Here is a 13,708-nt window from a genome sequence, read left to right on the forward strand (position 1 = left end):
TTGGCAACAACAAACAGTTCTCTGAGTTAATGACGTTGATAAAAGCAGAGGAGACGGGAATCAAACCTCGTCTTCATAATCAGAGGAAGACGGAGATGAGTGAGGAGGGGAGAGGAGGAGGAGGATGGAGGAGGCAGGGATGGAGGGGTGGAGGAAGGGGTCGGAGGAGGAAAAGATTGTTGAGTGATACAGAAGTTGTGTCTAAATGTTGGCGCGCCGGCGCCACTGCTGCCACTCTGCTGAGAGACGGAACAGGCTTGGAGAGTGAGCCGTCCCACCTGGGCCAACAAATGCACCCACGAGACGAGAAAGAAGACAAAGACAGAGGAACAGTGTGACTTCTTTGACCAGTTAACATAAAGCCTCCCCCCTTTTGTTTCCATTAAGTAGCTTTAAAGTTGGAAAAGTCATCTAATGCAACACTGTCATCATCATTTGTATCAGCTGGTTACAGCTCATTACTGAAGCTAGGATGTTTACAATTATATATTCAAGCTCAGGACTCCGTATTCTTCTTATTACAGATGTGTCATTTCTGCAAAGTTCAGCCTGCTGTATGTGGTATCTATAGAAACATCTCCACCACAGTTTGAAATAAAGGTTTGTGAATAAAAACTATGTTTGGCTGCACTGCATGGGTTTGTATTGACTCTTTCACCTGTGAGGTTAAACAGGTAAATGCTTTACTCTTTTACACCATGCAAAGCGGTTTATAATATTGATTTTCTATGTAAACCGACAAAAAACAAAAAAACAAAAGCGTGCACAAACACAAATACTGATACAAAATGAGGAGGATATACAGTATTACACTATGTACCCCCAGTTTCTGGTTGTGTTTACAGGATATATCTGAGTTTTAGGAATGACTGTAAGGTTTTGATAAAAAAGGCAAAGCCAGAGCAGATACATAAATACATATACATTTTTATTTTGTAGCATTTATTGTGTATTTATATCACATTCTACCCCACCCCTAAATTAATCTGTCATTGTTTGTGTATCAAATTTGCTGCCGTTTAGCAATTTTGTTTGCTGGGCATATTTAAACAGTGCTTTGAAAAGTGATACATAAATGTATGCTGATGATTATGGTACATACTATTACACATTATTTAGTTATTAAGAAATGTGTTTGATTTAAAAAAAAATCTTTCACCTTCATTTTTGATATCAAATCTTGTCAGTTGGACTTAAAAATTTGAAATTTTTAAGTCAAAATAAATAAAATTTTGCACTTTAACTGATCCTATAAGACATGTTATATTAAAGCTTGGTATTATTGCATATTTTCATTTAAAGGTCTTTTGTCTGCCTAACCTCCAGTTCATTAAAGCCAAACACAAACTTTTGTCTATTTTGTGGTTCTCTGGCTTTGAACATGTACAGACAAGAAAACAACACACATACAAATGTAAATAGTGTTGTCTACTGGATTGTAGCAGAGTGCTCCAGTCCCTCAACGACTCTCAATTGACTTTAAAATTGACTACTTGATGAAACTTGTCATGCCCAGGCTTGACTCATGGGCTACTGTCCAAACATGTCTAACGAAGTTTCATACCCTAAAGTAAGAAATGTGTTATACAATTACATTTGTGGTAAGTTAGGGAAAAAAATCCTTAAAGAGTTATGATTTGTGCAGAGTTTTATTTTGCCTCTAGAGATCAATTCTTATATAGGAAACATGAGAGAAACATGGTTTATGCTGAAATAAAGTACTAGAATTTAAATATATATATTAAAGTGAAACCACTATGCAGTAGACAGTGAGGTATAAATAATATGAATGAAGGAGAGGGAGGGGTGGGCGTGTAGCCAGTGAGAGGGCATGTTCCTTAGAGCAGAGGGGAGGAGGGCAGTGGGAGGGGAGGAGGGCACAAGACTTGGGGAGTATATAAGGATCGGCAGATTTCACATGCAGCAACAGACTTCAGTGTGCTGTCAACCACTGTGGATCTATCTGCAACAATTCTTACAAAAAAGGACAGGAAGAGAAGAGAGAGAATGGAAATGGAGCCAACTGTAGGTCTCGATGAGTACTATGACTACGAGGAGACGGAGAACTCCACCATGTGTGACTATTCTGAGTGGACGCCGTCATACTCTGTCATCCCTGTGCTCTACATGCTCATCTTCATCCTCGGCCTCTCTGGAAATGGGGTGGTCATCTTCACCGTGTGGAGAGCCCAAGGTAAGCGGCGAGCTGCTGACGTATATATTGGCAACCTGGCCCTGGCTGACCTCACCTTTGTGGTCACTCTGCCTCTGTGGGCCGTTTACACAGGCATGGGCTACCACTGGCCCTTTGGAGTGGCTCTGTGTAAGATCAGCAGCTACGTGGTCCTGCTCAACATGTATGCCAGCGTCTTCTGCCTCACCTGCATGAGCTTCGACCGCTACCTGGCCATCGTCCACTCGTTGTCCAGCACCCAGCTGCGCACTCGTGGCCACATTCGAGGTTCCCTGATAGCCATCTGGCTGCTGTCTGGTGTCCTGGCTGCCCCGACTCTGGTCTTCCGCACCACCAAATATGATTCAACCAGCAACCGCACAACCTGCGCCATGGACTTCAGCCTGGTGGTAACAAGCAAAGAGCAAGAGACTCTGTGGATCGCTGGTCTCAGCATCTCCTCTTCAGTTCTGGGCTTTCTCATGCCTTTCTTGGCAATGATGGTGTGCTACGGCTTCATCGGCTGCACCGTCACCCGCCACTTCAACACTCTGCGCAAAGAGGACCAGCGTAAGAGGAGGCTCTTGAAGATCATCACCACACTGGTAGTGGTTTTCGCTGCCTGCTGGATGCCCTTCCACGTCGTGAAGAGTGCCGACGCCCTCTCATACCTGGATCTGTTTCCCGACACCTGTGCCTTCCTGCGCTTCCTGCTGCTGGCTCACCCGTACGCCACCTGCCTGGCCTACATCAACAGCTGCCTCAACCCCTTTCTTTACGCATTCTTCGACCTGCGCTTCAGATCCCAGTGCCTGTGCCTGCTCAACCTGAAGAAGTCATTGCATGCGAGCCCTGCCAGCTCCCTGTCCTCTCAGAAGACAGAGGCTCAGTCTCTGGCCACCAAGGTGTGACATCAGCTGAGGGCCCAGAGGCATGCTGGGGAAGAGGTGAACAATGCAGAACAATGCAGGTAAATCAGAACTTTACAGTGCTGGGTGCTTCCTCACAGATCGTCCGCGGTCAGTGTCAGGGTGTCACCTTTGCTCCCCACTGACTCTGTGGGCTACTGTAAGCATTTGTCTGAAGATGACGCTCAGGCTTGTGGATTTTGGGTCTGACCACGCTCCAACTCCAGCCCCACTTTCAGTAGCGGGGAAGCAAAACTGAACTACTTAAAACAGTGGACCAAGCATAAGAAGTGGAATGTATTTTAAAAGGACAACACACTTGTGTGTTTCTCTTGGTTCTCCCGTGGACTTAATGCAAAGTATTGATCTATGAACTGTGAAACCTTGTCTTCAAGTCCCAGTGAAGTGTATTACTCATGCATTTGCCCCATGCTGTCCTTGTTTTCATTTGTAAGCACTTGAGGTGTGATATCTACCAGGCTACCCCGCTCTCCACTCAATCTGTAGTATCTGCACCACAGCCAGCAGTGTAAGAGTCTGTGTGTATGTGTGTGTGTGTGTAGGAAGGGTGTGCCAGCCGATGAGAGGTGTTGGAGTCTGATAAGAGTGTTGTAAGGAGAGACAGGGATAGGGTGTGTGTATGTGTGTGTTGTGGGGAAGTGGGGGGGGGGGGTCCCAGACAGACAGACAGATGGCAGCTGACAAATGTTTTCAGGCTGTAGGGCCCAATTAAAAGGTGACTGCTTTCACAGTCTGCTGGTGTATGTGTGTGTGAGTGTGTGAAGGAATGAGTTTGTCTGTTACTATTATGTGCGCATTTTGTGGGAACGCATTATTTTGAATTCATGTCTATGATTTTTAATAAAAAAAGAAAAGAACGGTGCTCTGAAAAAACACAAATATTCTCTCTCTGGTGTCGCTCTGTCTCTTGTGATAGCTTGTTAAGTCTTGCTGGAATGTATTTTCTCCTATCCAGTGAATGTGCTTCTTCCTGTTGGTGCACTGCTGAGGGGGGGGGGGGGGGGGGGGGGCAGTCAAACAACCATTGTTTTTTGCAGGGCCGAAATCAAAGCATGTGTCTTGCAGGAAATGCATGTTCGACTTCTATTTCCTTCTCCCAGCATGTCTGCTTCTTCTCCTCTTACAATCCGCTCGCACAAACAATCAGTGACTACAAAAGTTTCTAAATTGGATCATGCACAGGACATTTGGCTTCGTCCCAGAAATGTTCAAGTCTCCCAAGTGTTAATTTACACAACTTCACGAAACTTTTCCGTATCATTAGCTCCCAAATGCAGCTAAAAGTCTTTCTGTCCCTGTATTTTAGCCAATTACTCAATTATGTTCAACTGTGTTAAAGTTAAATGTCTTGTTTATAGAAAGCAAACAGTTTCTTGAGCTTTAAATTAGAATTCAGCGATTAACTAATTCCAACTGTAATGAGCTTTTTACAGGATATAATAAGCAACAGCAGGGAGACAGAGGGATTGGACTAATCCATGGTTACTGATTTGTAGTGGGAGTCGACTGTGTAATACCTGTGATGGAGAGGAGCTTAGACTAAATCAGTTACAATTACAGAAGTCTACAGAGGGCCATTTTGGGTGAATGTGACCAAAGCTGTACTCCTCATAAAAGGAAAGCCTCATCCCTGTCTTTTATCTTGGACAGGTGAAATCTGAAAACTTCCTCATCACATGAAGAGAAAAAGATGCAACAGCTGCAGTGATATTCACTCTGTCTCCGTCATCACTGTCTCAGCTCTGTTTAATCTCATCCAAGCCAGGACACACACACAAAAAAAATCTTTGTTAAACAGATGTTTAATTGAGTCTAGAAAGTTTGTGTATATAAAAGATTCAGCTGCATTCTCTAACACGCTGGAATAAAACAATAAAAATTGGGAGAGAGTCCAACGATCCATGCACTCAAGAGTCGGCACAATGCTACATGTTTTATTGGTGAAACAGCATACAGTACATTTTAAAATTCCATGCAGCGGCTATTTTTTACAAGATGACTTGTCACATTATCCTCCACCTGTCAGCATCAAAGTCAAAGCCCACTGTGAAAGATAATCTGGATAGATTATTTTCATGGGTTTTCAAGTTTTATGAAGCTAATGTGCTCATGTTACGAAGTTTTCATGGCATGACCTTTGCTGGGGCTAGAAACAAAGTTGTATCGAGGGAAAGGAGATTTATGCCCTTTGGTTCTCTTTAGGCTCGATGTTTGTCTGAGAGGACTGTTCAGAAATGATTACACAAATGTTTTCATTCCTCTGTAATAACAGAGTGTGAAAATTCACTGTGTCTACACTGGGAGAAGGTTTGCCGCAGGGAATCCCAGGAGTATAAACAGTCTTCATTCTCCATTCCCAAGGAATGACAAACTACTAGAGCAGCTCCAGGGATAAAAAAACATAAACAGCATAAATGATGATTTAACCCTTTCCTATCTGAAAATACAGCTGAGAAAAAAAAAGCTCCACAAGATAACAAACTCATAACATCAATAATAGTTTCTCGTAGACACCACAGTTAACAACTGGTATGTTGATTTTTTTAATCACTTCAAACTCGTCTGTAGATAATCCTAAATAACCAAGGCATTGTTTCTGCAAAAGACAAGTTGCTATTGACTTATACTGTCATTTCTCCAGCGGTGAAGTAAGAAGATCTCCTCAGGTTCTTGTATTTTGCTTGAATACTTTCATTTCATGCTCGCTTATACCTTTATTCTCTTGCAGAGGGAAATCCTGCACCTCCACTACATTTATTTGATGTCTGTCATATACTTTGCAGATTACAGTAATATATATAAATATATGATGATTAGAATTTGTCCAAGAGATGGTAAAGTTTGGGCATCCTTCTATTTACAAAAACACTCAGACCTTCATTAAGATGTTGGGCCTCAGCTGACACATTTGTAAGGCAGGTCATGACTTGTCATAAAGAACTGAGGTGATCACAGTCTGGTGATAAATTATCTGACTCTTCAACCTGTCAAACACAGAAACCAAGAGTTCCTCAAAGCAGCTGGCTGAAGATCTAAAATAAAGCTAACTGATGCTTACAAATGAGGAGAGGATATAAAAAGATCTCAGAGCTCTTCCTGTTTGACATTTCCATGGTTCAAAATGTGATTAAGAAATTGCAGTTAAAGAGAACTGGAAGTCAAGACAAAATCTGGAAAACTCTCAGAAAAAAATGCTTGTCTGCTGGGGAGAAAGGAAAAGCAAACCCCCACATGCCTGCAAGGGAAACCTCATCACAAAATTCAACATCTGAAGTCTGCAAAGCAACTTCTGTATTTTTTTTTTTTTTTTTTGGTTTTGGAAACAAGAGCTGTAGACAGGTGAAGTTAAAATTGAGCTCTTTGGCCACAATCACCAGAGGTGTGTTTGGAGAAGAAAATGAGCAGCATTTGATAAAAACAAAAGAACATCTTCCTTACTGTTAATGATGGAGGGGTGGAAATGTTCTGCTTTGGGGCTGTGTGGCAGCTAGTGGGACAGAAAACATTGCATAGATACAGGGAAGAATGAAATTCTGGATACAAATGTCCTGCAGACCACAAAATTGCTCAAATTCCACTGTGAACTTCTTCAAGACAAGCTGAAGCGTCTGGAACAGCCCTCACAGTCCGGTGATGTGATCGTCAATGAGAATCTGTGGGTGGAGCTTAAATATGCTGTATTTTTTCATAGAATAAAAAGTAACTGTACATTTAATGTCTGGTTGCTGCAGAGGTTGTATGAACTTCTCTTCACGACAATGTTCAACAAAATGTGGAATTTGCCCGAGGGTGCCCAAATTTTTTGCACAACTGTATATAACAATATAACACTCACAGAAGCCTCTCATACATGAGTATTTGAGCTATTGTTTAAACTATTAGCATAGGTTAAATACTACAAAACCAGAGTATTTAACCTATGTCATATTTAGTAACTAAATATGTTTTTTGATTGTTTGTTTGTTTGTTTTGTTTTTTTAAATTCCTGAACTGATCCTTTAAACAAACCTAAAAACCCTGACCCCTAAAACTCTGGATTAAATATTATCAAATATTCAATAAACACAGAACAACAAAAACTGTGAAAAGGTTCAACCCTAACTCTCCACTAGACTGGAAGATGTTTGTTCACCAGGTAATGTATGTGTAAATCAATAGAAACTAAAGGCAAAGGTAAGAAACCAGAGTTTCTATAGGGGAGCCCACCTTATCTCACTCATTGTCATATCAATGGGTGACAAATAGGCCATGTCTTTGTGTTGCTTTAAACCAGGCTTGCAGCCAGGTCAACCGTTAGTTAAAAGTACAAGTCCAGCTGTCATAAATCAGAACCCAATAAACCAAGTTGAGCAGAAAATAGACTGAGGAAGTGTGAACACATTTCTCCTCTGTCCTAACAATGGAGGCTGACCAGCACAGCCAGCAGACCGGACCTTGAGCCAGGTCTGACGGCAACGCTGTAGGATGAGATGCTGACCCCTGGAGCGTCTTGGAAGACCCTTGGCTTCCTGCCGCCTGGTCCTGCAGTGCTCCTCCCTGCATCGTCCCAGGAGGATTACAGACCTCACGGACAGGATAGGAGTCAGCAGGCCATGCAGGAAAGGCAAAGGGGGGTCGGGCAAGGTAGAGGTTCCTGATCGGGGATATCCTGTCTTTCAGAAGCATCTCCCTGCTTTTAGGGCCATCTGCAAGAGATGCATTCTCTACCTGACGTCTTGGAGGACAAGGGTACTCACTTCACACACTCCTCTGCATTGAGTGAGGGAGATGATGTGAAACATTATCTTCTTTGAGGGTGTGTAACAAAAAACCTTCTTTAAATAAGACAATAAAGGTCAAAATGTATATTAACTGACAGACATGCGACTGAAACACCTGAGGTGACAAATCAGATCTCTCTCTTTCTCCCTCTCTCTCTCTCTCTCTCTCTCTCTCTCTCCCTCACCCTCTGTTCTCACTCTTTCTCTGTCACTCCTGAGATGGCAGACATTTCAAAGGCGTTCACAGAAGACGGCCATCGTTAGTGGAGACACGTCGTTTCCGACAGCAAAAAAGAGCGGAAGTGCCTCCGGATCTTGGTTTAAGTGAGTCTCAGAGTTGATCATCCTCTTCACAGTGCACAAAGCTCCCCTTCATGCCACTCTCTATTCTCTCTGTTGTGCATCCTCCCCTCTCTCAGGCCTAAATGGATGCACTGTCATCTGCAGGAGGACCAAGCCAGTTCAGAGGCTCAGCTGCACCGATGCAGGCATCACAGGTAAAGAGCACATGTGCTAACAAGAAATGACTGGATGTAAGATTATCACCTGTGTGGTGCAGTTTTCACTGGTTTAGTTAGTAACTGAGGTGCAGGTGATATGGTCCAAATCGTATATTGCAGTATTTTAATTGTATATATTAAAGTAATTGCAGCCACATGAAGGACTCTGTAACAACAAGAAGCTGCCACACATAGATTGTATGTGGCAAACTGAGAGCAACAGTTCAAATCCAGATGGGAATTTTAGGAATTTTAAGTCTTAAGGTCTTTGAGAATCTGCATATGAGATGAATTGACTTTACTCTGATTCTGGGCTGATGCTTTGACATTGTCCAGCCTTATTTAATCATGTATGTATCATGTTGATGTGTTTGTTCTGAGGATGGTGATGCTAATAAAACTGTATGGACCACAGGAAAATTGTAACCTTAATTTCTTAAAGCTCCCCTCCAAACATGTTTTAAGTCACATAAATGTGGTTTGATAATAATTTGTATCTGATATGTTTTTTTCTGAAGAAAACAGGAAACATCTACCTGTATTTCAGCTTTTCAATGCCGAATCCAGAATCTATACAAATATCTTTTTGATTTCAAGTGTTTAGCTGCTGGACACCAGGTGTCTCCTACTGCACTGAGAAGTCCATTCTCAGTGGATGGACACTGAAGTTTCATTTTCCACATTAGACATGTTTAAGTTGCGGATTGAACCATGCTCATCCCCAAAATTGTTGTGCTGTCACAAAATCATATTCTCACATCTACATCTTAAACTCAGTTTTAAGGTGAGCTCTGAGAAACTTTTCCTCTTCAGCAAATGAATGAATGAAAACAGCCTTGCAATGTCAAAACCTGGGTATACATCACCCTGCACTGTGACACTCAAACAAAAAGTTCCTGAAGAAATGTTATGAACTAGAGATTAAATGTATGAGATCATATAACTTTCAGTCACTAGACTACATAAAAAAAAAAAAAAAAGTGGAAGTACACAAATGACCACTTTACATGACATCTTCCTGGCAGGTGGTGTGTTGAAAGGAGTCTGAGGCACAGAAACCCACAGAGAGCAGAAAGAGATTATGAATACTGAGCAATTAGCCAACAACTGAGTCCTTCAAGCATGAAAAACATCGCTGTAGTGCCAAACTCTTCCAACTTTCTGTAAACCAGAGTACATAAGATGAAGACGGGTGGGTTGTTTTCCTATCATAAAGAGGAGAAAAGAATTCCAGTCACACTTCAGAGCGTCCTGTGTGGCCACACAGGTTTACTTTATCAATTTAATGTCCGATTTATAAACAGGTCAATACTGACACCTAGTGACAGCACTGGAACTATCCTGCAACAGGTGTTCAGTTTAATTCACAATAACAGAAAAACCAATAAAACAACATGGTCGTTTTTTGTTCTACCTCAAACTAAATGAATTCCAGGAACGTTCTAAACGCTGGAAGATTATGTTTGTAGAGCTCTGAGAGAACCTGAGGGAATGTTTCCTCAAAAATTACTTTTAGAGAACGTTCCAGGAACGTTTCTGGTAGGTTATGTCTGTATAATTTTAAGAGAACCTTGAAAGAACGTTCCCTTAAGGTTCTCTGACGGTTCCACATTCTTATCTGCTCTGCAAGGGGTTAAAGTGGCAATCTTGAAGATTTTTATTTAATTAAATGTATTTTAAGTCACTGTCTATGACCAAATATTGATTTTGGTTACATACTGATATTACATGAAGAGCAGTGACGCTTGATACGTCATTGGGTTTTTGGTTCAATTAATATGTGAAAGCAGGAACCCTGCAGTGTGAGAAATGTTTGCACTTTTTTTGGTCCAAGTTTCAAATGTATTAAAGATTTCATCTTTAGTGCTGCTTCTTTTCTGGAGTCCTAGCAATCAAAAGTCTCTTTCTCACAGACATATAATATTGATTTTCTTAATGCTCTTGGATTCTGAAAAATAAATCTTGTTTTTGTTCAAAGTGATATACGTGTAAAATGTCCATTATTGTTTTTAGTTACTCTTTTAGAGTTAAAATTACATCTAATTTCATTCAAACTTCTTGTTGAAAAATCCAGTCATAACAAATCATAAAGTAGTTCATAAAGAAAAGTTAAGAGTTAGAACTTTAAATAAAAGTATGAGATTATATAATTTTGAGTTACCAGAATACTTTTTTTAAATTTATTTTATTTTTTAAAGGTTTAATTGGAACAGTTGGAGGCACACAGATGACCTCTTGACATTATATCTTCCCGACAGGTGGAGTGGTTGAATACTGACACCTAGTGACAGCACCGGAAACATCCTGCCCCGGAACCTCTGGTGCCCAAGCCGCTGCTAGCTTCGGACTTAATAAGTCGACGGACCGAATTAGCTTACGCTAGAGCATCTTTGCTAATGCGAAGCTCGAAGGCCTCTCAAAGATAACATAACTAACCCTTAAAAATAACTATAATAATAAACCGTCTGCTCGGTTTGCACTCGGCATGGTGTCTAACAAACAGAAGCGGGTGTGGAGGTACGTGGAGGAGGGCAGTTTGCTGAAGCTAAAGTCATACCTGAAAAAACACCGAGACCTGGATGTGAACTTCTCCCAGGGCAAGAGGCAGAGGAGCCCGCTGCACCTGGCCTGCTGCCTGGGAGAGGACGCTGTCCTGCGGCTGCTGCTGAAACATGGAGCCGATGTTCTCCAGAGGGACCATAAAGGAGACACAGCTCTACACACAGCAGCCAACAGGGCTCTCAAACATGGGAAGACGGGTGAGATGGGCTGTGGGGAAAAGCCGGTGTTGAATTATTAACTGGTATTTGTTTTTAACTTTTGTTTTTAATGTTATTTTAGCTTATGATGACTTGGTTGTGCCCCTCAAGAAGCGCTGTCCAGAGGCGATGACAGCTTGTAACAGTGCTGGAGTCACACCTGAAGACCTGTTGAAGTGGATGAAGCATACAGAGGTAGCTTAAAGCAGTTACAATAGACTGTAGAGCTGCTACCAACAATCAATACGTCCACATGAAAATAATGAGAATTCCCATCACAACTCCTGGTATAGTTTTTTTTTTTTGTCTGACTAGTGTCTGTATTTGTTGCTTTTCTTTGTCATATGTGATAGTAACCTGAATATATTTGAGTTTTTGATTGTTAATTATATAAAAGAAGAAATTTGAAGACACCAGCCTGGGGTTTGGTGAATTGTAATGGCTGGTTTTCATCAATATTCCAACGTTTCATGAACAAAACAAATAATTGATTAGTTTAGCTAATAAACAGCAGATGATATTATCTGCTGATAATAAGATTATCACAAATCCTGGTATCTGTGTGTATTAAGACCATGAAATAACAAGACAATGCATAACAGAAATGAAAATGATACTGTATGTTTAAGGTTATTCATCACACAATTTTTGTCCTCTGCTGAGAAGTTTATTTTTCAACTGGTAAGTGTCCTGTTCAGGACATCTCAGCATCTCAGTTCTATAATATTTAGGTGATCATTATTAAAATGTTTATAATATGTGCTTGTGGAAAAAAATGGACATAGGCCAATATACCATCAATATCAGTTTATTTCCCATAGTTAACCCCTCACGGAATCTGAGGGGTCCCCCTTTTGTGTAATTCATGGTGGTATAACTGATTAAACCTGTAACTTAAATGAAATAGAATTTGAGACCAGATCTGAAGATAACGCACACATACTGGTACATGCAAAGATGCCGTTTTTTCATCTACTTTACTTTAACTATGTACCAGTAGATAAATACTGTAAGATAGGACTGCAACTAATGATTATTTTAATTGTAGATTAATCTGCCTATTGTTTTTATTGTTGCTGTTGACTAATTGATAAATAATTTGGTCAATAAAATGTAAGAAAATTATGCAACATATCCATCATGGTTTCCAAAGGAGTCCAAGATTATCTTCAAATATCTTCTTTTTTGCCCAAATAACAATCCAAAAAAAAAGATATTGAGTTTACCATGACACAATACAAAAATGCATAATTTCCTTATGTTCTTGTCAGACTGCAGAAAACACGAGTCGCCCACGTCAAGCAGACCCTGAGAAGGAGTGGCTGGAGAAGCTATTTGGTGAATGCGAAGATGAATTCTGTGAATCATTTGGAGTCTATGATGGTAAATTCTAGACTCATTCTTTGACGCTGAATTTTATTATTTGATTTTGACTTTCTCTGTTTGATAACAGTGCCGCTGTATTTGTTTCACAGCTGATGATTTCCTTCCTGTTGATGATGACGATGAGGATTTTGGGGACTGGGCTGATCGTATTAGGAAAGAATATTTCACTAAAAAGCACGCTGAAGCTCAAAGACTGGCAGCAGCATCTTCTGGATGGAAAAGAAAGAAGAGTAAAGAAGAGAGAGAGCAGGAAGAGCAAAGCCGCAAGGAGCTGCATGAAAAGCTGCAGCGGGAACATGAAGAGTATTTGGCTCGAGCAGCGCGTAAAGAGGAAGAGACTCGGCAGGGGAAGAAGCGCAGGTACGATGAGAGGTGTGCAGCTACGTTCCATGGTGGCCCTTCAACTGGCAGCACAAAGCTGGGCTACGATGACATCCCCTGGCCAGCTCCAAGAGGTACAGTGCAGGAGATGCTGGATGTGATGCTGCACGGCGTGGACCGGAAGGATGTGCCGCTGTTTCGTAAAATGCTCCGGAAGCAGCAAGCGCTGTGGCATCCTGACAAATTTGCTCAGAGATGTGAAGCCCAGTTAGAGGAGAAGGACAAGCAGAGGATCCTGGAAACAGTCACAGCTCTGTCACAGGAGCTCAACAGACTGGCTCAGAGTCTTAGGACTTAAAATTAGAATATAATTTAAAATAAGTTTTACATGCTTTTCAGGAAATATGTGTCTAAATATTTCTATACAAACTGTACTCTATACAAACTTTACTATATTTAAATTTAGTGCCATTTATGCACAAATGTACCTTGAGTTTCATGCATTTTTCCACAGCACTTTGTCTTCTACACTTGTCATTAATTTATACATCATGTGATGTGAGTGAAGAAATTGTGCATGTGCAGAAATAAAACAGCATGGGTGGCACCCACAGAGTGGTTTTGATTCGGAATTGAACACTAAGCATAAAAATGTTTATGTGCATGACCAGATAAAAAATAAATCAACACGATCCAGATCTCGCAACCTGCGAGTTACATTTGTGTTGAGTCATGTGGGCCTGCTACCAGTGTTTTAACTCCTGACTGCGTGTTGTCCGTCTTATCTCGTTCATGTAATCTACGGGTTTATTAAAAGATTCAGTAATAATTTACCACAAGATTTTTTTTTTTTTTTTTTTTTTTTTTTTGTAAAACTGCC

At 41.0% G+C, this 13,708-nt stretch overlaps 2 protein-coding genes across 2 annotated transcripts; both read left to right on the forward strand.

Moving 5' to 3' along the window:
• Positions 1 to 1,925: 1,925 nt before the first annotated feature.
• On the forward strand, positions 1,926 to 4,873 carry LOC139611018 (apelin receptor B-like). Its single transcript, XM_071465236.1, has one exon. It carries the CDS (start codon positions 2,008 to 2,010, stop codon positions 3,082 to 3,084), a length of 1,077 nt encoding a protein of 358 aa, XP_071321337.1. The 5' UTR covers positions 1,926 to 2,007; the 3' UTR covers positions 3,085 to 4,873.
• Positions 4,874 to 10,708: 5,835 nt separating this feature from the next.
• On the forward strand, positions 10,709 to 13,441 carry nfkbil1 (nuclear factor of kappa light polypeptide gene enhancer in B-cells inhibitor-like 1). The gene is made up of 4 exons (XM_071465232.1): positions 10,709 to 11,121; positions 11,204 to 11,316; positions 12,393 to 12,504; positions 12,597 to 13,441. The coding sequence occupies exons 1-4, from the start codon at positions 10,848 to 10,850 to the stop codon at positions 13,184 to 13,186; spliced, it is 1,089 nt and encodes a 362-aa protein (XP_071321333.1). The 5' UTR covers positions 10,709 to 10,847; the 3' UTR covers positions 13,187 to 13,441.
• Positions 13,442 to 13,708: the final 267 nt, after the last annotated feature.

The sequence above is a fragment of the Trachinotus anak genome, unplaced genomic scaffold (genome assembly GCF_046630095.1).
Source record: "Trachinotus anak isolate AG129_WGS33_773 ecotype Australia unplaced genomic scaffold, CSIRO_AGI_Tana_v1 ptg000028l, whole genome shotgun sequence".
In the NCBI taxonomy this organism is placed as follows: Eukaryota; Metazoa; Chordata; class Actinopteri; order Carangiformes; family Carangidae; genus Trachinotus; species Trachinotus anak.

Bases quoted from the DNA above. Each gene is read 5' to 3' on its own strand.
- nfkbil1 (XM_071465232.1), top strand. From the start codon at position 10,848: ATGGTGTCTAACAAACAGAAGCGGGTGTGGAGGTACGTGGAGGAGGGC. The intron at 11,122-11,203 runs GTGAGATGGGCT...ATGTTATTTTAG, and splicing joins TCTCAAACATGGGAAGACGG to CTTATGATGACTTGGTTGTG. The intron at 11,317-12,392 runs GTAGCTTAAAGC...TGTTCTTGTCAG, and splicing joins AGTGGATGAAGCATACAGAG to ACTGCAGAAAACACGAGTCG.
- LOC139611018 (XM_071465236.1), top strand. From the start codon at position 2,008: ATGGAAATGGAGCCAACTGTAGGTCTCGATGAGTACTATGACTACGAG.